Source organism: Hibiscus syriacus, unplaced genomic scaffold (genome assembly GCF_006381635.1).
Source record: "Hibiscus syriacus cultivar Baekdansim isolate YM2019G1 unplaced genomic scaffold, ASM638163v2 tig00110788_pilon, whole genome shotgun sequence".
NCBI classification, from domain to species: domain Eukaryota; kingdom Viridiplantae; phylum Streptophyta; class Magnoliopsida; order Malvales; family Malvaceae; genus Hibiscus; species Hibiscus syriacus.
This window is the reverse complement of record NW_024062863.1, coordinates 598,707-623,565: the sequence shown is the minus strand read 5'-3', so window position 1 is coordinate 623,565 and position 24,859 is coordinate 598,707. Positions and strand designations below refer to the sequence as shown.

General features: G+C 35.4%; 2 protein-coding genes and 1 pseudogene across 3 annotated transcripts; 1 reads left to right on the top strand and 2 right to left on the bottom strand.

Annotated features, from left to right (window-relative positions):
* Nucleotides 1-22: 22 nt before the first annotated feature.
* Nucleotides 23-24,818, top strand: LOC120140908 (annotated as a pseudogene).
* On the bottom strand, nucleotides 14,140-15,286 carry LOC120140907 (RING-H2 finger protein ATL29-like). The gene has a single exon (XM_039155906.1). The coding sequence runs from the start codon at nucleotides 15,271-15,273 to the stop codon at nucleotides 14,293-14,295; it is 981 nt and encodes a 326-aa protein (XP_039011837.1). The 5' UTR covers nucleotides 15,274-15,286; the 3' UTR covers nucleotides 14,140-14,292.
* LOC120140905 (zinc finger CCCH domain-containing protein 12-like) lies at nucleotides 15,529-17,472 on the bottom strand. Of its 2 annotated transcripts, XR_005517745.1 has the most exons (3): nucleotides 16,469-17,472; nucleotides 15,790-16,121; nucleotides 15,529-15,716 (listed from the first exon to the last, which is right to left on the bottom strand). XR_005517745.1 is itself a non-coding variant. In XM_039155905.1 (2 exons), exons 1-2 carry the CDS (start codon nucleotides 17,241-17,243, stop codon nucleotides 15,850-15,852), a joined length of 1,047 nt encoding a protein of 348 aa, XP_039011836.1. In that variant the 5' UTR covers nucleotides 17,244-17,472; the 3' UTR covers nucleotides 15,529-15,849. The 2 variants fall into 2 exon arrangements, 1 of the variants encoding a protein (XP_039011836.1); XM_039155905.1 differs by having other exon boundaries at nucleotides 15,529-16,121.
* Nucleotides 24,819-24,859: the final 41 nt, after the last annotated feature.

Sequence of the window (24,859 nt, the reverse complement as noted above, 5' to 3'; positions counted from 1 at the left end):
GGAAGCCCAGATCTTCACTCGCTCCTCTAGATCTTGTCAAGAAAACAAAGTTGAAACCTTTGCTTTGCAGCGAACCTGAAACTCAGAAAAACAATGGCAGCTGTTGAAGCAGTAGCAGCACTTTCCTTTTCATGTTTCCCTTCTTCCTCTAAGTCCCTCTTATATGCCAAACCCACAGCGCTTTCTTCTTTAACTTTCAACATTTCCAAGCCCACGCATTGGCTTTCTCGCAATATCTCCATTTCTCCGTTAATCAGCTCCCAAAAGAAGCTAGGTTGTATTCACAGCTCTACACTGCAAGAGGTGGGTTTAGAAGCTGAAACAGATAAAACACAGAAAGGAAATTTGAGGAAAAAGCTTTTTGTGTTAAATTTGCCTTGGCCTTATACTGTTGCTGATATCAAAGATCTCTTTGGCCGATGTGGGAATGTTACAGATGTTGAGGTTATTTCCTTCTCTAATACTATTGGTTTCTCTTTCTGTCAATGAAAAGAAAATAACTTTATGTCTTGTTTTTTCAGATTATAAAGCAAAAAGATGGGAGAAATAGGAACTTTGCATTTGTAACAATGGCTTCTGGTGAAGAATCTCAGGCTGCTGTTGATAAACTCGATTCTAATGTAAGTTTTGTTTTCAAAATTTATTTACCTTCTTGTTTGGTTTGGTTGAATTAAGGTCTGCCATATATTCTATGAAATCTTAGCAATTTGGTCCTTTTACTTGCATGTAAATCCATTTGCACATTTTCGATGTTAGATTGGACTAAATGAAATCTTTGTGAGGTGGATATATGAATGATTATCAGTTGTTAGATATTTGATGATGTCCTTGGAATTAACTAGGTCCTGTGTTGGATTGCTCATTGTTGGTTTGGAAGGTGAGGGTTACCCTCAATTTTACATGAAATGCGGCTTGGTTTGGTATAAGGAATGAAAACTAGAACGCAATAAGCTACTTCTATAAAACTTAGTTCGACAAGCCTGGTCTTTTCCGGTTCATTTAGTATGAACCACATTCAAAAGTTTTTGAGTTGTTTGTTTTACTCGATAATTTTATTATAAACTGTATGCTAATGGTTCGTTAGTTCGACTAAATCGGATCACTAGCATTCCCTGATTCAGATTATGCATGCCAACTTGAAAGTCGCTAGGGAGATGACAATTTCAGGTAACAAAGGTTACCCTTCTTGAATGAGTTCATGATGGAGCAGAAGCTGAAATATCAAAAAAATGATGAATACATTATCATCAAGAATAAAATAAGCGACTTGCTTTCTGATAAATGTATCTCATTTTACATATGTTAAGTATGATTAATGGTGCTGGAAGTGTCGGGGAGAATTATTAGAGTAGAGTTTGCAAGGAGATTCAAGAAACCTGCACCACCTTCTCCACAGCCAATTGTTCCTTCTCGTGAGACACGTCATAAGCTTTATGTATCGAATCTTGCTTGGAAAGTTAGGTCAAGTCACCTCTGAGAAATTTTCTCTGCCTTTAACCCAGTTTCAGCTAGGGTTGTTTTTGCTACCCCTACAGGACAGTCTTCTGGTTATGGCTTCGTTTCCTTTGCCACAAAGGAGGAAGCTGAGGCCGCACTTTCTACCCTAAACGAAAAGGTAACCGAGTTTAAATCCATCTTTTTCACACTTTGCATCGCTTCACACTATTTTCTGCTCTTTTTTGGAAAGAACTATCATAAACTATAATTTTGGGTAATGCATTGATTTCAAGGCTTATGAAGGTGCATGATTTGAGTATAACTCTTGCATGATGAAATTTTCTTGGACATAAGTTTGATGTTCCTCTAAATGCAACTATTGCATTGTTGTTGATGAATAATTTCTCTCCGTAAGTTTCTTTATATCAGCTTTTTTGTAATCTTTGTTGAAACGAAATGGATAAAACAAAGTCATCAGTCTTCTTTAATTATCAGGAATTGATGGATCGGCCGATACGTTTAAAATTCAGTGAAAGAAAAGATGATGAGTCCGGAGGTGAAATGAAAGAGGAAAAGGGGGAGGCTGATGGCCAAAATGAAGTCTTAGAATCTTCACTTGGACCACATCTTTCAGAACAGTGTACATATGAGACTCGAGTCAGAAAGTTTTGTCACATGCCTATACAAGTGGCCTTTCAAAATGGTCAAATAAAGGCCAAACCTTTTTGAATATGCTAATATCAGAATATATAAATATTCAACCTATATTCGTATTCGACATTCACTAGGAATTCATTATAGGTGGTGGAACATGATCGTGTTGAATATAGGCATGTTTATTCTGATTGGATAATTATTATCTTATTATTAGGATCACTAATTCTTGTTATATTACATATTCATTGGAATCGTCTAAATATATGTCTTATACTTTGTCTAAATGGGTCTTTGGAATGTGCACAAAAAAAATCATTAAAGTTAATAGGTCACCGAGGGATTAGAGCATTGGAGATGGAAACCACTGAAAAAAAGAAGAAATGAAAAGAAGAGAAGTAACAACTAAGATGTTTGGTTAGCGAGAAAGTGGTTTCTTGGTCGTAACCCTTCCACAATGGTGCTATATCAACTTCCCTCTTGCTCCGATTGAGTTCCCCCGATGATTAGAGGTGCACAAAAATTCCGAATATCCGATTTTGCCTAAAAAATATTCGAAACCGGATTTTGGAAAAATCGGTTTTTTTTTAAACCGGATCGAATATTTAAAAACCGGATAGTATAACCGGTTTGGGGAAAAATTGAACGACCGGTTTTTTTACCGGATAAAAAACCGGTTTTTTATCCGAAAAAAATCCGGTTTTTTTTAAAAAAACTGGATTTTTATCCGAAAATTTTTGCAAACCGAAACCGGTTACACCATCCGGCCCTCCAAACTGGTTAGGATTCGATCCAGTTTTTTTAAAATCCGGTTTTTGGGTTAGGGGAAAAAACCGGATCGGATTGAAATCCGGCTTCTGTGCATCTCTACCGATGATGATTCTGGTCGTTATTTATCCCCTCTAATGATCACGATTGTTGGCGATCTAGCATGTGCTTTTCTTCTAGTAAGTTACTCTAGGATACTATATAAATATTGTGGGAAGAACGTGAACTCAACTGGAAGAAGAGAGAATTGTAGTAGTCGTGGTGATATGTTGGATGACAAGCACAACCTGTCTACACTTGAGCCACGGCAGGCTACGACTACCAGTTTGGATGAGGCTCTCATCAACTCCATTATGGTTAGCAAATACAGCAAGGGTGATGACTTGGTCGAAGGAACGGATTGTTCTGTTTGCCTTAGTGAGTTCCAAGAAGATGTGAGCTTAATGTCAACACACATTTTTCGTCCTACTAGGATTCAAACTCTCAAAAATAGGATAGAATTCTGCTAGGATCCAACTCCTAAAAATAGGATAGAATTTTTCTATGTTTTAAACTCCTAAAGATAGGATCCACAAGCACTATAAATAGTCATTGTAGCTCACTATTGTAACACACGATTGGCATACGAAATTACCAGAAAAAAATACGAGCAAATAGATTGTTTTGAAGCTATTGTAAACAATTCAGGAGCAATAAAAGGTGAAAGCTTTTACCTTTCACATTCTTTTCTTCACTTGCATGTGTTGTTATTCGTCTTTGTGCTTGAAAAAAAATAGTTTTGGCCGAGGAAAAGGGGTTGTCGTTCGAAACTTTTCTTTTAGATCTACACAACCCCGAGGCCGTTTTGGAAAAAATACTAGGATATTTAAAACGAGGGAAGGAAAGGCTTTTAAAAATCAATTTTTTTTTGAGGTTTGCCGCAGATGAACGGTCCCTTATGTATTATTTTCATATTTTTATTTATTTCTTTTTGATAATTCGTATTATTAAGTATATATATATATATATTAATTATTTTTATTCTAATATTATTTTAATGTTTTTTAAAGTTATTATATATATATTTATAACTATTATATTATTATTATTTTACTATTAACGTATAAATATATTTTTCTCTTTTGCTACTATTATTATCATTATATGTATATTTTTTTATTGTATTTTATTTTTATTTTTACTTTTTTTAAACATATGCATATATATACATTTAATTATATTTTATATTTTATACTTCTTTTTTTTTTTTGTTTTCATGTATATTATATTACATTATTATTTTACTTTATTAAATTATTTTTTTGTTATAATATTTATTATATATATATATTATATCATAATGTTTTTTTATTTATTCATTCTTATTATATTATAGGGATACACCACACTCATTTATTAACTACGGTCCCATCCCTTATCGTCTTTTTCCTTCCCGACAGTTATACTTCACCAAACCTTGACTTTTTTTTTTTACTTTTTTGGTGTGATTGCGTTTTTTATTTTACTACTTATTATCATTATTATTATTTTGCACTTAATAATTATATGTTTTTATTCATCTTTTAGTTTTTCATCATTTTTTTTTTATTTTTTTTCCTTCTATTTTCTTTATTTCATTTACTCTTATTTCCTTTTCCTTTAACGTGTTTCTCGACTTTTTAAGGGTACTCTTTCAAATTGATCGGAGGTAAGTAATTTTGGATCATATGTTACCTTTAAATTTTAACTTTCGATTTTCTTAATTAAAAACAACTGGAAATTACGTAGTACCGAAAGGGCGGTTCAAGGGTGCTAATCCTTCCTTGACCGTAACCGACTCCCGAATCCGACATATCTTTGGTAAGACGCAGATCAGGTAAGATATAAGGTATCCGATTAACCTATTTATTTTTTTAAATAAATAATCGGGTGGCGACTCCAATCACATTTTTCAAGTCGAAGCCCAATTCCGGGGCCCAACCGAAAGACGGTTACGACAGCTTGGCGACTCTGCTGGGGACACAGGTAAGTGAGTCAGGCTAAGGTAATTTCCAGTTGTCTTTTTAATGAAAAGGGTAAGTTTAAATTTTAAGGTAACATTTCGATCCTTATTACTTACTTTTGATTATATTTTCGAGTAATTAGTTGTACTAACCGTTTTCTCAATGATTTCAGCCCTTAAAGTCTTTTTTCATCTAAGGCTCTAAACCCGAGCTCCGAACCCGTTTTAAGTGGGGGTGAAAGCAACGCATTCGTGTGAATTTATTCACCGCATATGCCTAGCAAGTAGCCTTCGGGATTCATATACCTTATGTCTTCGTGTGAATTTATTCTCCGCATAGACATAAGGGAATGTGTCCTCTCGAGTTTAACTTAGTCCACACAAACCTGTGATGGGGTTTAGGACTAAGGGTCTGGCAAGCCCAAAGGGGCACCAGCAAGGAGAACTCGGGTACCGTTTTTTTAGAACATAAACCGGGAGACTATGGAGAATTAGAGCCCACCCCAAAACCTCACTTCAAACCCTAGGCTGCTTTATTTCATGCTTTACTTTCTGCTCAAAGCATGCGAACTAGACAAATATGCGGTTAGGATTTGTTTGAAATTAGCATGCGGGATAGAGATCATGTCCGGGTAGGAATAATAAGCATGTGGGGTAGGTATCATGTGGGGTAGGACTTTCATTTTTATGATCATTTTGATTATTTTTCACCTCACTAACTCTTTTCATCTTTATTTATTTTATTTTCATCACTTGCATCATTAAAAAGAGGTCATTGATCCACTAAAACGTGTTTGTTAAAACTCGAATAATCTGAATCCATGGACAAAGGTGTTGTAATACAAGAGATGAAAATACAGAGGATAGTCTACAAGGCGACTATGTGTCACATTCAATCCAGAAGACGTGGTGCCCACAATTGAATAGTATATCACTCTGCTGCATTATAAAAGACTCAAAATGAACCGGGTCTACATCAAGCACAATGAAAGCTTATCTTTGAAGAACTGACTGGCAGAGGTTGCAGGGGCAAGATGAAGGTTATGTATCTCAGAAGTCCCTTTGAACACAACAATGGCAAAATGATAGCTGAAATTGGAGACCATTGCCGGCGAATTCAAGAAACAGATTAATGAACTTCACATAGTTCCTATCAATTAAGGGCTCCAATGACGAATTCGTTGGGAACAGGCTCAACAAAAGTAAATGCTCGAGATGCGATCATTCAAGACTTCTTGGACCAGTACAAAAAACAACTCAACATTTTCACGGTTCATCCAGAGAGGCCGGAGCGGTTCGACAGGTTATTCAACCGGTGAAAGACGAAAGCAGAAGACTAGTCACATGTCAAAGCTGTCAGGATATTTTTTTTCTCTTAAAAGATAAAACATTTTTGTCCCCAATAAGGATTATTCATAATAACAGTCACATTTCTTGGATCAATGCCTCGAACATTTCATGCATTCTTGCATTTTTGCATATTCATCTACATTTTTAAGCATTTTCATAAACATGAAATTAAATCACGGAGGATTCGATGAAGTGGTCTTAACCACATTACACCACATGGAAGCCAGATTTTAACAATTAAAGAAAAACTGAAATCAGTTCAGGGGGAGCTGGATCAGCTGATTGTAGGACTAAGCCTGCCAGGATGATCTGAGAAAAGAGTACCCATCTCCTAAGGGCTACAATGTTGAAATTGTTGCCACATAAGGATTCCCAAACATTCTTCTGAAAACTGTAAGGCGCTTGCCGAAGAAGGGGGCATGGCATATACCATTTGCACTTAGAGGATTATTTTGTTTTAACACTTATTTTAAACGTTTGAATTCATGTTACTTTCTAAGGTGGAGCAATTGAACAAATTTTAATCTTTAGTTCTTTGAATATTAAATGAATTAAGGATTCTTTTAATTCTTCAAGAATTATAGATTTTTGACATATGACAAGATTAGACCTTTCTTACCCTGTCTCAAACCCTAGAATAAAACACCTTGATTCTTTACCCAAAATAACTCATGGTCATTATCAAAAAACCAAATTTTGACATTACCTCCATTTGAAATTCTTGAACATTACCTTTATCTTTTTGATACACCCACACCTTTCTTTGAGTGAATAAGATCACACAACTGTCTTTTTAGACTCAAAATTAACCTTTTTTACCATTAAAACCCAAGGCATTGAGTTGTTCATTTGAACATGAGCATTCTTCCAAGATACAGTTTGGGGCATCTCGCCAGGAGCCTGAACATTGAGACATGTTGAGCAAGGAGCAGAAAAAATAATTCATTCGAAATAATTCTATCATGCATTAACTACACTGTTTTCATGTGAATAGAATTAATCCTGAAAATCTATCCCCCTGGGGATACCTCTTCTGTGAAGACTTATATGTATGAAATGATGAACGGCTTTATTTCTTTATCCCTTCACAACAGGAGAAAATATATATCCCTTGCGTCCCCTTTTGAGCCTATAGTATTATTTTTTCTTCTGATTCAACCCTAACCAAGGATCACCCTCCACACTAGGGGGCAAGGTGGAGAAAATCTGCTCACATGAGTGAAGACATTGATTCAGATGAGATACCGAAAGGTGAACCAAATGCCAAGTGCGATGATTCAATTAGAACAAAAAGGGCAAAAAGAAAAAAGAAAAGAAGCAAAAAAGGAAAAAACAAGAACAAAAAAGAAAGAACAAAAATAAAAAAGGGAACAAAAAGCACATGCAAAAATTCCCTAAAGACAAATGGTGCATCAAGCTTCAATGAGATTGATCAAGCACAATCATTCCTGAATCACTGAATCCCTTCACTCGAAGATCATAGAGCATCAAGAGAAAGAGACATTTTGAGCAAGACAAGATCGATGGCATCAGAATGAATTGATCCTTGGTTCAATACCCTGAAACACTTGTTTGGGCCTATTTATCCTTTTCTTTCATAACCACGAACCCTGGCCTACATTACGTGCCTTAAAAGTCCCTTCTAATCATACATGGATTTCTAAACAGAAGAGACTATCTTCAGATTTCATCCCGCCCATCAGGATTAATCTTTGTTTGTAAAAAAATAATGTAATTAATGTATGGTAGAGAAAAATAACAAAGGGGGATTCAAGACGTAAATCCTGAATAACGTCTTGAAACCAAATGAGGATTCGAGTTGAAAACCTGAGAAGGCGGCTCGAATATAAAAATTTTGCAACTGAGGCGATCACACAAATTCCTTGATAAGGCATCGCACAATCCAAGTGTGACAACGAAGGTTGGGAGTCAGAGAACACTTCCAGTAGAGAAGCATGCAAGCTACCCCATCAATCCTTTGAGCATCAAATACCAAACCTTTGAGCATCAAATGCCAAACCTTTGACCAAACACAATAACCTGAGACTTTTTATCCTTTCCTTACTTGACTATCTCCCAAAGATAGCTTGGATCTTGGCAGTTGTCAAATAACTATAATTTATTGAAGGATTAACATTATAATTAATTCTTTGATATCCGATGAACTCTAGTTTTATGATTCGTCTCAATTGTAAAACCGTGATAGGGGCAATATTTTTAAAACTTGAGATTAAACATTTTTTGAAACTCTTTTAATTGATATTTTCATGACTTTGAAAATAAAAGAGAAAGAAAAACATTTTTTTTCAAACAAGACAGTCTCTCTAGAGTGGATCTTGGTAAATGACATGTGACTCTCAAACACAAAGCTCATGCTTAGAATCAATGATGAAGCAAGAAATGAGGAACATTTGGGGTATCTTTGAAGATTCAACATCAAATATTGGGGCATTTTTGGATATTGAGGCATCTTTGGGGATTCAACATCCTAATGCGAATTATCAGACCTTTTTCAGGAGATAAAATATAACCAATTCATGTTACATGCATCTTATGCATACATTTTAGAGCGACATATCTATCATTTTCTTTCCACGTACATAATTTTTACAGCTTTAGAGTCAAGTTCGACTTCAAGACGAAGGATACTCGATTCAAAAGCACCTTTACAGATTGATGTCGGTTGCTTAGCTCAGCAGCAAGAAGCTACACTTCAACCAACTCGACAGATAGAAAGATCGACATTCATTTTCAGATTCGACATTTCCAATATAAATTCTGTCTCGCTTGAGACAGTCTCATTTAATGCAGATGATTATCTCACTTGAGATTGTTTTTCTTATAACAGACTTTGTCTCACTTAAGACTGTTTTACTCGAAAGAATATTTATTTCCCTCAAGATTGTTTTTCTTAAAACAAGATTTTATCTCGCTTGAGATAGTTTCCCTCGAAACAGAAAGTTTTGTCTCACTTGAGACAGTTTCTCTTTAAACATAAACATTGAAAACATTTCCCTTGAAATGAATTTTGTCTCTCTTGAGATAGTTTCCCTTGAAACAAAATTTTGTCTCCCTTGAGACAGTTTCTCTTGAAACATAAACATTGAAAACATTTCCCTTGAAATGAATTTTGTCTCTCTTGAGATAGTTTCCCTTGAAACAAATTTTGTCTCCTTTGAGACAGTTTCTATTGAAACATAAACTTTGAAAACAGTTTCCCTTGAAACAAAATCTTTGAATATGTTTTACATTAAACAAATTTCGTCTCTTTTGAGACAGTTTCTCTTGAAACAAATTTTGTCTCTCTTAAGACATGTTTTTCTTAAAACAAAATTTTGTCTCCCTTGAGACAGTTTCTCTTGAAACATCAATCCTTGAATATGTTTTTTTGTGTCACCCTTGATACAGTTTCTCTTGAAACACAAAAAGAAACCTTTGAAATTGTTTCTCTTGAAACACAAAAAACCTTTGAAAATGTTTCTCTTGAAACACAAAACCTTTGAGATTGTTTCCCTTGAAATAAATTTCGTCTCCCTTGAGACAGTTTCTCTTGAAACACAAAATCTTTGAGTTTATTTCCCTTGAAACAAATTTTGTCTCCTTTGAGACAGTTTCTATGGAAACATTTCCCTTGAAATGAATTTTGTCTCTCTTGAGATAGTTTCCCTTGAAACAAAATTTTGTCTCCCTTGAGATAGTTTCTCCTGAAACATAAACATTGAAAACATTTCCCTTGAAATGAATTTCGTCTCTCTTGAGATAATTTCCCTTGAAACAAATTTTGTCTCCCATGAGACAGTTTCTCTTGAAACACAAAGTATTTGAATTTATCTCCCTTAAAACAAAATTTCGTTTATCATGAAACAACAGATATCTTTGAAATCATTTCCCTTGAAACGAATTATGTCGCTTTTGAGGCAATTTCTCTTTAAGCATCATCTTTGAATATGTTTTCCTTGGAACTAATTTCATCTCCCCGTGAGACAATTTCTTTTGGAACTAAGTTTTGTCTCTCTTGAGACAGTTTTTCTTAAAACAAAATTTTGTCTCCCTTAAGACCGTTTCCCTTGAAGCAACAAATATCTTTGAGATCGTTTCCCTTGAAACTAGTTCTGTCTCTTTTGAGACAATTTCTCTTGAAGCATCATCTGAATCGTTACACTCATCTCAGGCACATATTTGGGATAGCATTTCTCAAATCAAAAATAGAATATGCACATCAGATTTGAACATTTGAAGAATTTGAGACCAGGATCAGAACTTGAAGATTCCAGAGCCAAGATTCCAGAAAAACAACCGGAGATCGAGATTTCTCTCCTGAGCCCAAAAATAACATATGTTGCATATGCATTTTAGGCATACCTAAGAGCATTGCATCCATCTCATCACATATATGCATAACTTTTTCAGGTTTTAGCTAGAGTCAAGTTCAACTTCACAACGAAGGGACGGCTGGTTGCCAACAATAATTTCCCAATTTCGGAACCGATTTCAACTCCACGACGGAGGATATCATGCTACCCGAGACAACACAAGTTCAACTTCACAACGAAGGGACGGTTGGTTGTCAACGAACAACTTCCCAATTCCAGAACCGATTTCAACTCCACGACGGAGGATATCGTGCTACCCGAGAAAACACAAGTCCAACTTCACAACGAAGGGACGACTGGTTGTCAATGAACAACTTTTCAGTTTCATCCGCGATTTCAACTCCACGATGGAGGATATCGAGCCACTCGAGACAACACAAGTTCAACTTCACAATGAAGGGACAGCTGGTTGTTAACAAACATTTTTCAAATTTCAGAGCCAATTTCAATTTCACAGCGAAGGATATTGGACTCGAGACAACACAAGTTCAACTTCACAATGAAGTGACGGCTGATTGTCAACAAGATTTCGTTCAGAGTCAATTTCAACTTCACAGCGAAGGATATTAGACTCGAGACATCACAAGCTCAACTTCACAGCGAAGGGGCGGCTGACTTTCAACAAACAATTTCCCGGTTCCAGAACCAATTTCAACTTCACAGGGGAGGATATTGGACTCGGAACAATATTTGGATTTCAACTTCATGGCGAAGGATATCCAATTCTCAGGCTCAACTTCACGACGAAGGGGCCCTGTACGATTCCAATTTCACAAACAGATTGACCCAACTTCACGACGAATGAGTCATCTGTAACGCATCAACACTGAAGTCTTCAGGTCAAGTTTCACCTTCACGATGAAGTATCTTGATCCAGAAGACGATTCAAAGGACACTCGCCAAAAGCTTTGAGTTCGATTCCAACTTCACGACGAATGATATAGTGCTCAGAAGCTTCCAGATGAACTCGACTTCACGACGGAGGAGTCATCCGTAACTCAATTCGACAGGGAGTTATTGAAACATCAGAGTCAATTTTCAACTCCACCGAACGAAAAGTGTGTCTTTCAATCTTTGCCCTATCCCCGTTACACGACTATGAGCAAAGAGGGGCAGCTGTCAACACACATTTTTCGTCCTACTAGGATTCAAACTCTCAAAAATAGGATAGAATTCTGCTAGGATCCAACTCCTAAAAATAGGATAGAATTTTTCTATGTTTTAAACTCCTAAAGATAGGATCCACAAGCACTATAAATAGTCATTGTAGCTCACTATTGTAACACACGATTGGCATACGAAATTACCAGAAAAAAATACGAGCAAATAGATTGTTTTGAAGCTATTGTAAACAATTCAGGAGCAATAAAAGGTGAAAGCTTTTACCTTTCGCATTCTTTTCTTCACTTGCATGTGTTGTTATTCGTCTTTGTGCTTGAAAAAAAATAGTTTTGGCCGAGGAAAAGGGGTTGTCGTTCGAAACTTTTCTTTTAGATCTACACAACCCCGAGGCCGTTTTGGAAAAAATACTAGGATATTTAAAACGAGGGAAGGAAAGGCTTTTAAAAATCAATTTTTTTTTGAGGTTTGCCGCAGATGAACGGTCCCTTATGTATTATTTTCATATTTTTATTTATTTCTTTTTTATAATTCGTATTATAAGTATATATATATATTAATTATTTATTCTAATATTATTTTAATGTTTTTTAAAGTTATTATATATATATTTATAACTATTATATTTATTATTATTTTACTATTAACGTATATAATATATTTTTCTCTTTTGCTACTATTATTATCATTATATGTATTTTTTATTGTATTTTATTTTTATTTTTACTTTTTTTAAACATATGCATATATATACATTTAATTATATTTTTATATTTTATACTTCTTTATTTTTTTTGTTTTCATGTATTTATATTATATTACATTATTATTTTACTTTATTAAATTATTTTTTTGTTATAATATTTATTATATATATATATTATATCATAATGTTTTTTTGTTTATTCATTCTTACTATATTATAGGGATACACCACACTCATTTATTAACTACGGTCCCATCCCTTATCGTCTTTTTCCTTCCCGACAGTTATACTTCACCAAACCTTGACTTTTTTTTTTACTTTTTTGGTGTGATTGCGTTTTTTATTTTACTACTTATTATCATTATTATTATTTTGCACTTAATAATTATATGTTTTTATTCATCTTTTAGTTTTTCATCATTTTTTTTATTTTTTTTCCTTCTATTTTCTTTATTTCATTTACTCTTATTTCCTTTTCCTTTAACGTGTTTCTCGACTTTTTAAGGGTACTCTTTCAAATTGATCGGAGGTAAGTAATTTTGGATCATATGTTACCTTTAAATTTTAACTTTCGATTTTCTTAATTAAAAACAACTGGAAATTACGTAGTACCGAAAGGGCGGTTCAAGGGTGCTAATCCTTCCTTGACCGTAACCGACTCCCGAATCCGACATATCTTTGGTAAGACGCAGATCAGGTAAGATATAAGGTATCCGATTAACCTATTTATTTTTTTAAATAAATAATCGGTGGCGACTCCAATCACATTTTTCAAGTCGAAGCCCAATTCCGGGGCCCAACCGAAAGACGGTTACGACACTTAAGGCTGTTGCCTAAAGGCAGCCATGCTTTCCATGTCCATTGCATTGATGCATGGCTTAGTTCTCATTCAAATTGCCCTTTGTGCCACACTAATATAATCTCCGTTAGCGCTTCACCGCTCCAATTGCCTCCTCTGGTGATTGAAACCCTTTCCGGCAATGAACTTCCACATGAAGAAAACATAGCCGTCCAAATGATATAAGCAATGCTCAAGGAAGAAACACCGTGATCGAGATGAGATCAATTTTCATGGACCATTTATGTCAAGCCCAAGTTTCGGTTGTCGATATTTTGCTCATGGACCAAGAGAATGAGTGTCGGTTCTCATCAGGTACTGCCAGATAACCATCGGAACAATCCACAGAAGCCGCCAAGCCTAGCAATAAAATGAGGGTCTTGCACTGCGTAATGAACCCTTTTTCAATGGAGATATCGGAGTGGTCAATTCTTTCTTGCTAGGCAAGTAAGAGTAAGGTCCCTTCTCTGTAAAGATAAACCTTTTTTGCATTTATATATATCTGTCACCAGAGATAGTTTAGTTTAGCTTAAGTGAGAACTGCAATCTTCTTATGAAATCAAGAGATATCTTGATGCTTTTTCCCCCCGAACAGTTGTTGCTTGCGTCCGCTCCGTTGATTAGATCATAACGAACATGCGTAATCTGTTTGCAATTCGCTTCCATGTTTGATATAGTATAGCATATGTCATAGTTTTTGTTTGCATATGTCGGACTCGATCCCGTGACCTAATACAGATAACAAAGCTTGCAACTTCATTCTTCATCTTGCACAACATAGAAAAGCGAAGTTGAAGCAATTATAAATGGAAGGCATTGATTTGAATTTCTATTGACTATACATGAGTAAACAAAAGAAAAAACAAAGTAAGTTGACTCAATCAAACATAGACTACCGGTTCCGGCTAAAGCTTAATTTTGATCTTTCTGGTTCAGGCTAAAAAACAATAAGAATTGGAAAAGGTTGTCACATTTTGGTTGCAGTAAACACTACGTAGATCTTCCTAAGATAATGTCAAAAATGAGGTTTTGTAAGAATAAAAGAAAATCCTATAAACTTAAAACTTTATCGTCTCCTCGACATGTCTGATGTTTCACGAAAACGTTGATTCTTGTACTCGGAGGGGCTGGCAAAATCGCCGAATGCGATACAGCTTCTCGCCATCTTGTGTCCCCTTACAATTTTTGTTTTGATATGTTCAGGCAATCTCAAAGTATATCTATCCTCTTCTCTAGTCCTAGATATGGAGTGGCCGGTTGAATTCGATCTCGAAAATTTGGGGATCCTATGATGCCGTTGTCTTGTATTTGAAGAAGTTGGTGCTTTGTCTTCGCCCCCACCAACTGTGTCGCTGATGTTATCTTCTCTAATGTCGATACAAAAACAATCTTGTAATGGACTTTGATTTGCTCCAATTTCATGCATGGAATTGCTACGAACAACAAATGGAGACTTGTCTAGTGACTGCCTTGGCTCGTCTAGTTCCCCACGACAAAACGGACAAGTCTTATGCGACTCGAGCCATAGATCAACACATTCTTTGTGGAAAACATGGCAACAAATCGTCAAAAGTCGAAGCATATCATCATCGTTGAACTCTCCTAAGCAAATAGCACATTCTAGACCGTATTTTTCACAACGAAACTCTTTGACGGTTGAATAATAGAATGTAGGGAAAGCTTCAATTAGTTCAGGGTCTAGACCGGTATTCATATCGGCACCTGCAGCAGCATCGACAGCACCAGGAGGATTCTGCTGTCGACTCCACATTCTAACAAGGCTTTGCAGGAAGCACCTGCAGAAGCATACCGTGAGAAAAGCAAAGGCGAACAAAACGAGCAAAACTACTGATATAATTATAGCCAATGGTGGGGCAGTGCTCGATGTGGAAGGTCCTTCGGCATGACTATGAAACGACGACATTGAATAAACAGGGTGTCGGTGGCCGGAGTGTAGATGATTCCGACCGAGTGTTTTTGCATTGGTGAGAGACAATGGGATTGGTTTCTTTTGTTTGTTGGTTGTGTAGAAGGAAGAGAAAAGCATGGCGACATTGCCAACGTGTTTTTGGAGCGTCAAAAAAGTGGAAGCTTAATTTGGAAAGTTAAAACCAAGCATTATATTTTTGGTTTATTGAGCGAGTCCTCGGTGAGAAGGATGTGGAGCTATCATTGGAAACCAATGTTTTTTGCTTCATCGTCCAGATATCGGAATCTTAGCCAGTACAAATCCCTTCTCCCGATCACGATAAACAAATGATAACTTCAACAAATCAACAAATCGGAATAATTTTCTTCCTGGTTTTTGTATTAGAAAAAAAGGGTATTTGATAACAAGGGCAGAGTCTACACCATGGATGGAGTATTGATTCATACATAAAAATTCTGCAGCTAAGAAATTGAAATGAGCAAAGAGAAAGGTTTCCCCGATGCGATACATGGGCGTACTGTCCTATAAATCTCTCAACTATTCACTCTCCCACAAAAAGGCTCATCTTTTCCGGGTTTTGTGTTGCTCTGTTTCGTCCCTGGGTGCTTAAATGAAGTGAGTTTGTTGAATGTCATCGTCTTTCCTGGGTTTGTGTTGCTTTGTTTACTCTCTTGGTGCTTAAACGAAGTGAGTTTACTGAATGTCGTCGATCCAGTCACCATATATAAGGCTGATTTTATCTGGACCTTTCCATTTCTGAAGTGTTCTTTGTCCAGGCCTTTGGAGTACGATTGATATCCTCTGTGAGTGATAAACATCAGAAAGTGGAAGTGGGGGAACCGACACAGCATCGGAAGGAGCTTTTGAGGGCATTCCTCCTCCCCCTTGCTTCGAGTCGGTAGGGGTAGCACAAGAAGAATCCTTTGTTTCTGCATCAGCGAGGCCACCTCTATATCGGTGTAATTCTGCAGTAACAAGAAATACATTCAAATATATCCCTAGCTAGCAGCAAAAGCATATATCCTCTGTAGTATTAGGAAACAACAAAAACATTAAGGGATCATAGAGTTTAAGAAAATTCGAAAGTAAACGTGAGATCCAGGGCGATACTGGAGTTACAAGCAATTTAATATGCAGTTTAAGTTCATTGTTCTCACTTAACAATATTTGCATACACAACAAGCAAACAAAATCGCAGCATACTCGTAGGAATTGAACAATCGAAAACCATAAAAACATTCCATAATCTATACGAAAAGAAACAGAAATAAAAATGGTGAAATTGGTTAAAGAATCAAGCAATGAACAATACCTGCAGCTCCATGAGCAAAATGGCATTTGTTTCCAAATGGACAGTATCCAGTAAGTTCCCACTTATTACAAATCCGTGTCTTCCAATTCGTCGGTTTCGTATTCGATCCATTCCCACCACCACCACCTCCGCCGGCGCTGCCACCGCCGCACCCTCCGGGCCCCAAGCTTATAGCTACACTCTCCCGATTCTTCGACTGCTCGTCATGCAAAAAGGTGCAACTATCACCATAAGGACACCCTTCCTCCGAGTAAAACTTCTTGCAATGCCTCCCTTTGTAAGACCTCTGAGTTTCTCCTGCGAAACTCGTAGACCCCAAACAAGGGATTTGGAATTCTTCCCTCGGCGGCTCCGAGGAAACCCCTTTCTCTTCTTCGTGAGCAGCCACGATTTCTTGCCAATTAGGCGGCGGCCGGCGGAGCTCCTCGGCGCTGTGAGCAAAGTTACAATTCGAGATGTAAGGGCAAGTGCCGGCCTTGAACTTGCAACAAAGCTTGGTCTTGAAGAACATTTTGCCCATGGCTCTGGACCTGGAACCGGAATTCAACTCCTGGGAATTTCGTGGTTTCTTGCTTGGTGGCTGCTCAGACAGGGATTGAGGTTGTCTTTGGTCGTAGCTGGAGTTTGAAGGTGTGTCGGCGGGGGTTTCTTGGCTGTACCAAGCACGGTAATCTTCTTCCGTTGCCCAAACCGAAGGATCACTCGAATTCGGGACCCAATTATCAGGTCCATTTGTCTGAATTACATGAACTACGTTTTCTCTACTGTAATCCATGTAGGATGAAAAAGGGGAATTTGCTGGGAACCCTAAATTAAGTAAGAACGATGAACCCAGAAGCTAAAATCATATGAAGTGGATGAACTTTTAAGTTAAAGAGTGACATTTCAGAGATTTGAGAAATGGGTATTTCAGCACACATCTAAATAAGCTAAATCTGAGCTAAAATTTTCAACTTTTTTGAAGGAATACAACAAAAGAATTAACAAAAGGTACAACACAACAGATCAAACAAAGATGGAAACAGAAAAAAAGAGAAAATTTTAGTTGAAAGATTTGGAGTTAGATCTACAAATCTAAAGTAAAAAAGAAAAACCCGGACATTTTCGAAAAAGGATAATGAAAGAGGAAATACGGTAGAACAAAGAGCAAATTTAGAGATGGATTGAGTTTGAAGAAGAACAAAGAGCAAAATTTTCGGAATCTTCAAAAAAAATCTGGAAGAAGATTGAAATTTTGGTGAAGTCGCTCACTCTACAAATTGGGAGAAGAGATATAGAGCTGCCAGTGCTAGCTAACGAAGCCATGCTTAAACTTGTCGCTTACCAATTCTTTTCTTCTTTCTTTTGTGTGTTGTTTTCGTCTTCTTCTTATCCTTCAAAGATATTTTCTCTCTCAAACAGTTAAAGAAAAGTGATTTTTTTTACTACTAAAGTTATCAAGTCAACCTAACTCTAATAAATTCATCAAGTTAAACTCCACTACCTATTATTTTAAATCATATTCATCATAAATAAATTTCACTAACCATTAATTAAAACCCTATTAAAAATCGATATTTCTCTCGAAATATCACCCTAACCCTATATATTTTTCTGTCAGACACCGTTTAAATTATATTTTTTGATTTAACACCCTTTGCAGGAAGTCACGCGTCTTATACTGTGTTTTATGTCACATGGTCGAAGGTGCGCCCCCGGGGGCACGTCTTACTAAATATGTAAAAACGCCAACATTTTAAATTGTACATACCCCGCACAACACGGTTTCAGGTTGTGAATTATATGGTGTTTTAATGAAGTGGGCAATGTGTATAGTAATTAAGTTTATTAGTATTTTAGTATCACAAGTTTATTTTTTATGATAATAAATTTTTTATAATTTTAAAAATTATAAATTTCATAAATTTTGAAAAAAATATTTTATTTTAAAATTAATTATTTAAAAATATAAAAAATATTAAAATAAACTTTTAATTACAATTAAAGGAATAAATGAATTATTATTCATTAATTTTTATTTTTTAAAAACAATTAATAATTTTTATTCATTTTTAATTAAATTATTTTGATTTTTGTATTAAAATTACACAATACTGTTGAAAACATTTTGATATTTCGATATAACAAATTAAGTTAAATGAATTTTAAGATTTTACAAATGATTTTCTAAGTATATTCGATTGAATCAATCGAATATCAAAATTATTACTCCAAGCCTTCAAGATCAATTTTAATCCTTACTAAAAGTGTAAAATTGTGATTTGTACTTAAACTATTTTTGAAACAATTTTCACAAAATATTTTGAACCAAAATCAAGCCTTAAATCAATTTTTAGTGTGATGCACCGATGCATGCATCGATGCACCATGAATTAAATTGAACATCGAATGCATTTCATGCATCGATGCACACACCATGCACCGATGCACTGAGGATTTTATGAAAACATCGAATGCATTTGATGCATCGATGCACTAGCCATGCATCGATGCACTCTGGCTATTTTGAAACATCGAATGCACTTAATGCATCGATGCATCTAAGAGTCCAACAGTCAAAATATTTTAATTTTACACTGATGCACTTAGGGTATGCATCGATGCATGAGACGCTCCAAGCTGAATTTATTAATTGTTTTCACACTTAAACGGCTCTATTGACTTCACTAATTATCCCCAACGTTCAGAAGAGATTCAAGGTGTATTTAAACAAGCTTAAAAGCCATTGATCAACAACAAGAAACATCAAGCAACTAAAATCAAGAGAGAATCAAAGAGAAAGAATCAAACCTCAAGTTTGAGCATTTCAAGCCTATTTTTCATTCAATATTCATTTTGCTTTCAAGAACACTTATTGTGCTCAATTGTATTTATTCTTGAGTGTTCTTTCTTTGTTCTAAAATTGTGCAAACATATTTGCCTTGTGAGGTTTTTCTTATGAGTTTGGAAATTTGTAATCTTCCCTTTGAGAAAAGAGTGTTCTCAAGAATTGGGGTATATTCTTGAGGGAGTTGTAAGGTTATCTATTTGGCCTCAAAAGAAAGAACAAATTAATGAATTTGTTGGAAAATCCTTAGTGTGGATAGTTAAGGTAGTGGATGTAGACTTTGGTTGATAAAGTCGAACCACTCTAAATCGCTGTGCAATTACTTTCAATTTTCTGCAAAAGCTTCCATAAAATTTTAATTGCCAATTCACCTCCCTCTTGGCCGATTCCGTCAATCGATTAACTCAACAATTAGTATCAGAGCCTAACTCATTTGAAGGTTTAATCGCCTCTTGAGTCGATTCGGGAAGAGTTACATCGATAATCAAAGTCATCAATGGCCTCAACTTCAAACTTCGACTCCGATCTCGATTCGATGCCCGTCAACAAGCCTCCTTTCTTCAATGGGGCTAACTATGCCTATTGGAAAAATAGGATGATGTACTTCATTCAAGCAAGTGACATGGGAGCATGGAATGTCGTAGTATAAGGATACATCAAGCCTCTCACTCATCCAAGATTGTGGAGTGAATGAGAGACAAAAATATTTCAGCTCAACTCCAAAGCCATCCATATCATATTTTGTGCTCTTGGACCAGATGAATACGGAAGAGTTTCATCTTGTACAACCGCCAAAGAAATATGGGACAAACTTCAAGTCACTCATGAGGGCACCGATGAGGTAAAGAAATCTAAAATTAGTATTCGAACGCATATCTATGAAAATTTCAGGATGAAACCAAATGAAGATATCAAAGCTATGACGGATAGATTCTCAACGATTATCAATGGTCTCAAATCATATGGAGAGATCATTTCAAATGAAAAGCTTGTGAGGAAGTTAGTCTACTCCCTCCCAAAATCGTGGCAATCAAAGAAGACGGCAATCATCGAGTCTAAGGATCTAACGTCCTTAACTCTTGAAGATCTAATCGGTTCACTCCTCACTCATGAAATGATGCTTGAAGATGAGGTGGACCTTAATAAGATTGAAGAGACACCAAAGGAGAAGAAGAAAAACATTGGAGTTGCTCTCAAATCCACAAAAGATGAGAGTGATTCGGATGAAGATGACGATGATGAGGAAATGGTATTGTTTGCCAAACGGTTCAGAAAAATGATGAGACCTTACCGAGGAAGAAAATTCAAACGAAGTGAAGGCCTAAAAAATAAACCAAAAGAGAAGGACCCGATCATTTGCTATGAATGCAAAAAGCCGGGGCATGTCAAATATGATTGCCCACAATTGAAGAGAAATGGTCAATCAAAGAATAAGCACAAGGCTCATGTGGCTACATGGAGCGATGAAGAAGGTTCCGATGAAGAGGAACAAGAAGTAGCAAACTTGTGCTTGATGACATTCGGGGAAGATTCTAAGGTAACCTCTAACTCATCTGATTTTGATGATTTATCCTATGATGAGTTATTAGAGGAATATAATGGGTTGGCTTCGGATTATGAGAAATTATTTTTAAAATATAAAAATGATGTTTCAAAATTGAAAAATGAAAATAAACTCATATTCAAAACCAACAACGATCTTGAAAGTAAAATCAAAGATTTGCAAATCAAACTAGAAGAGTTTGAAAAGAAAAATTTGGATTTGCAAAATTTACTTTCAAAGGTCAATGATGATCATCAAAAGAAAATTGATGATCTTAAAGCCTCTTTTGATAAAGTTGGAACAAAACGTTTTGAAAATGGAGAAAATTCAAAATCCAACTTTGTTAGAAAAAGTTTTAAAAACTACAATCATAGAGGTACCCAAAAAACCTCTAATGGAAAAATCATTAGAAGTATATGGGTTCCTAAAGAGCTCATTACTACTAAAGATAAGGATATCCTACAAAAATGGATACCTAAGGGGACTAGGATTTTGGAAACTAATGAATATGGACCCAAAAGAATTTGGGTACCAAAAATTAGAAATTAATCTATGTTTGTAGGAAAATGAGCATTGCTACAAGGCATGGGAAACAAATCCAAATTCATGGTACCTTGATAGTGGATGCTCAAGACACATGACCGGAGACAAAAAACCGGTTCATTGAGCTTAACGCCAAAAATGGAGGAGAAGTGACTTTTGGTGATGATTCAAAAGGTCACATTGAAGGTATTGGTACTATTGGTAATACCTCTTCCATACAAATTAAGAATGTTTTATATGTGAATGGATTAAAGCATAATCTATTGAGTATTAGTCAATTTTGTGATAAGGGATTCAATGTCATGTTTGATATTAATGGTTGTAAAGTCATTGACATTGCATCTAATCAGATTATGCTTGTTGGTCATAGAATAGGAAACATATACATGGTACATTTAGATTCTATTGATATGACTAATTTGTGCCTAGTTGCTAAGGATGAACATGATAGTTGGTTATGGCATAGGAGACTAGGACATGCTAGTATGAGTGTTTTGCAACAGCTAATTCAAGGTGATTTAGTTCGAGGGTTGCCTAAGCTTAAATTTGATAATGAAAAAATTTGTGATGCTTGTGCTAAAGGAAAACAAAAGCGAGTTTCTTTTAAATCCATCAATGACGTATCAACTAGTAGAGTATTACAATTGATCCATATAAATCTTTTTGGGCCAACTAGGACTACTAGCTTGGGTGGAAAACAATATGCATTTGTCTTGGTAGATGACTATTCTAGATATACTTGGGTTCTATTCTTAAGTACTAAAGATGAAGCATTAGAAAAATTCATCACATTTTCAAAGTAATCCAAAACGATAAAGGTTACTCTATAACTAGTGTTAGGAGTGATCATGACACTGAATTTGAAAATCTTGGATTTACTGAGTTTTGTAATTCTAATGGTATTAGTCACAATTTTTCAGCACCTAGAACCCCTCAACAAAATGGAGTTGTTGAGAGGAAAAATCGAACTTTAGAAGAAATGGCTAGAACCATGCTTTGTGAAAATAATTTGCCAAAATATTTTTGGGCGGAAGCCACAAATACCGCTTGTTATGTTGTAAATCGAGTAATGATTAGGCCTATTTTAAAGAAAACTCCATATGAAATTTTCAAAAATAAAAAGCCTAACATTAGCTATTTTCATCCTTTTGGATGTAAATGTTTTGTTTTAAACAACGGTAAAGAAAACCTTGGCAAATTTGATGCTAAAAGTGATGAAGGAATTTTTATGGGTTATTCCTTAAATTCTAAAGTTTATCGAGTATTTAATAAAAGAACTTTAGTTGTAGAAGAGTCTATACATGTTGTTTTCGATGATAATCCCCTTCCGAGGAAGGATTCTTGTGTGAATGATGATGTAGGTGTTATAAATACAAATGACGTTAGAAATGACGTTGGAGAACCATCATCAAAGGAAGAAACGAAAAATGAGGAAACTCATGATCCTCTTGAAAATCCAACCATTGAAGAAAGGGAAGTATCTTATCCAAGAGAGTACAATTATGTCAAGGATGGTGAGATTATAGGTGATTCATCCAAAGGGGTAACAACTCGATCTTCTCTTAGAAATATTTGTAATTATGTTGCATTTATTTCATGCATAGAGCCTAAGAATATTAAAGAAGCATTAAATGATGAACATTGGATTATGGCTATGCAAGAAGAATTAAATCAATTTGAGAGAAGTAAAGTATGGACATTAGTTGAAAGGCATAGTAATAAATCTATTGTAGGTACTAGATGAGTATTTAGGAATAAGCTTGATGAGAGTGGTAATATAGTGAGAAACAAGGCTAGACTTGTTGCTCAAGGGTATACTCAAGAAGAGGGCATAGACTATGATGAAACATATGCTCCCGTAGCTAGGATGGAAGCAATTAGAATGTTATTAGCATTTGCATGTTTTCATGAGTTTAAATTATATCAAATGGATGTTAAAAATGCATTTTTAAATGGTTTTATAAAGGAATAAGTGTATGTGGAACAACCTCCAGGTTTTGAAGATTCAAAATTTCCGGATCATATTCTTAAATTGACAAAAGTGTTTTATGGTTTAAAACAAGCTCCTAGAGCTTGGTATGAAAGATTGTCAAATTTTTTAATTGAAAAAGGTTTTTCAAAAGGGAAGGTTGACACTACATTGTTTTTAAAGCATAAAGGTAAAGATTTATTAGTAGTTCAATTTTATGTTGATGATATAATATTTGGTTCTACTAATGATGTTCTTTACCAAGAATTTTCTAAGCTAATGTAAATTGAGTTTGAGATGAGCATGATGGGGGAGCTCTCATTTTTCTTGGGACTCCAAATCAAGTAAAGAAAATACGGCATCTTCATCAATCAAGCTAAGTACGTCAAAGATATGCTCAAGAAGTTTGGACTGGAAAATGGCAAACCTCATGACACTCCAATGAGATCTTCAATAAAGCTTGACTTAGATTAAGGAGGTAAATGTGTAGATGTTAAATTATATAGGTTAATGATTGGCTATTTGCTTTATCTAACTGCAAGTAGACCGAACGTTATGTTTAGTGTTTGCTTATGTGCTAGATTTCAATCATGTCCTAACGAATCATATTTACTAGCTGTTAAGATAATCTTTAGATACCTTAAGGACACTCCTAGTTTAGGACTTTGGTATCCTAGAGATTCTAGCTTTAGCTTGCATGCCTTTTCTGATGCGGAATATGGAGGATGCAAATTAGATAGGAAAATCACCTCTAGTACTTGCCAATTCATTGGAAATAGGTTGATTTCTTGGTTTTCAAAGAAACCAAATTATGTTGCATCATCTACCACTGAAGCGAAATACATTTTAGCCGGTAGTTTGATAGGGAAGCGGTGGCGGGTTAATGAACGTTGCTCTTTTTGAAGAATCAAACCTAGAAAAAATCTAGACTCGATGAAGAACAATAAGGGATGAATCGGGAAGGTGGCGACAATAGATAGGGTTTCTTTTTTGTGCTGGAAACAAGATAAAAATAAGATTAAAACAAGATAAAGAAAAGATAAATGAATTGCAAATAAAATAAGATAACCAAGAAATAAAAAGATCTCCCTTATGAAGGTGAACGATAAAGATGATTGATGACGTGGATGGATATGTGGAAAATCGATGGATAATGTCCTATCGAGCCCTCCTAGTCGCAATGAAAAGGCAAACACGATAATATGGCTCTAACCAACCCTCCTAGTCGCGATGAAAAGGTAAATTGGAGTGTGAAGATTAATCTCCCTCACAAGAACTTGAAAGAACTCAAGGAGAAGAAGCTTCGAAGGCACAAGGCAATCAGCACTTGCAAAAATGAACTCTCGTTGTATTATTAATCAAAGAAATCTGATTTACAAAGTTGAATGAAGCCTCCTTTATATAGGGGCTGAATTCTAAAGGTCCTAAATAACTAAAGAATAAAATATTAATAAACTAAACATGTTTTTAACTCTAATTCCTAATAAAATAATAATAACTAAAAATATT

What these genes read in the sequence shown, in the direction of transcription:
- LOC120140907 (XM_039155906.1), bottom strand. Translation starts at nt 15,273, where the DNA reads ATGCTTTTCTCTTCCTTCTACACAACCAACAAACAAAAGAAACCAATC.
- LOC120140905 (XM_039155905.1), bottom strand. Translation starts at nt 17,243, where the DNA reads ATGGATTACAGTAGAGAAAACGTAGTTCATGTAATTCAGACAAATGGA. An exon ending in TTTTGCTCATGGAGCTGCAG is followed by an intron (nt 16,122 to 16,468) that starts GTATTGTTCATT and finishes TTGTTACTGCAG; the next exon opens with AATTACACCGATATAGAGGT.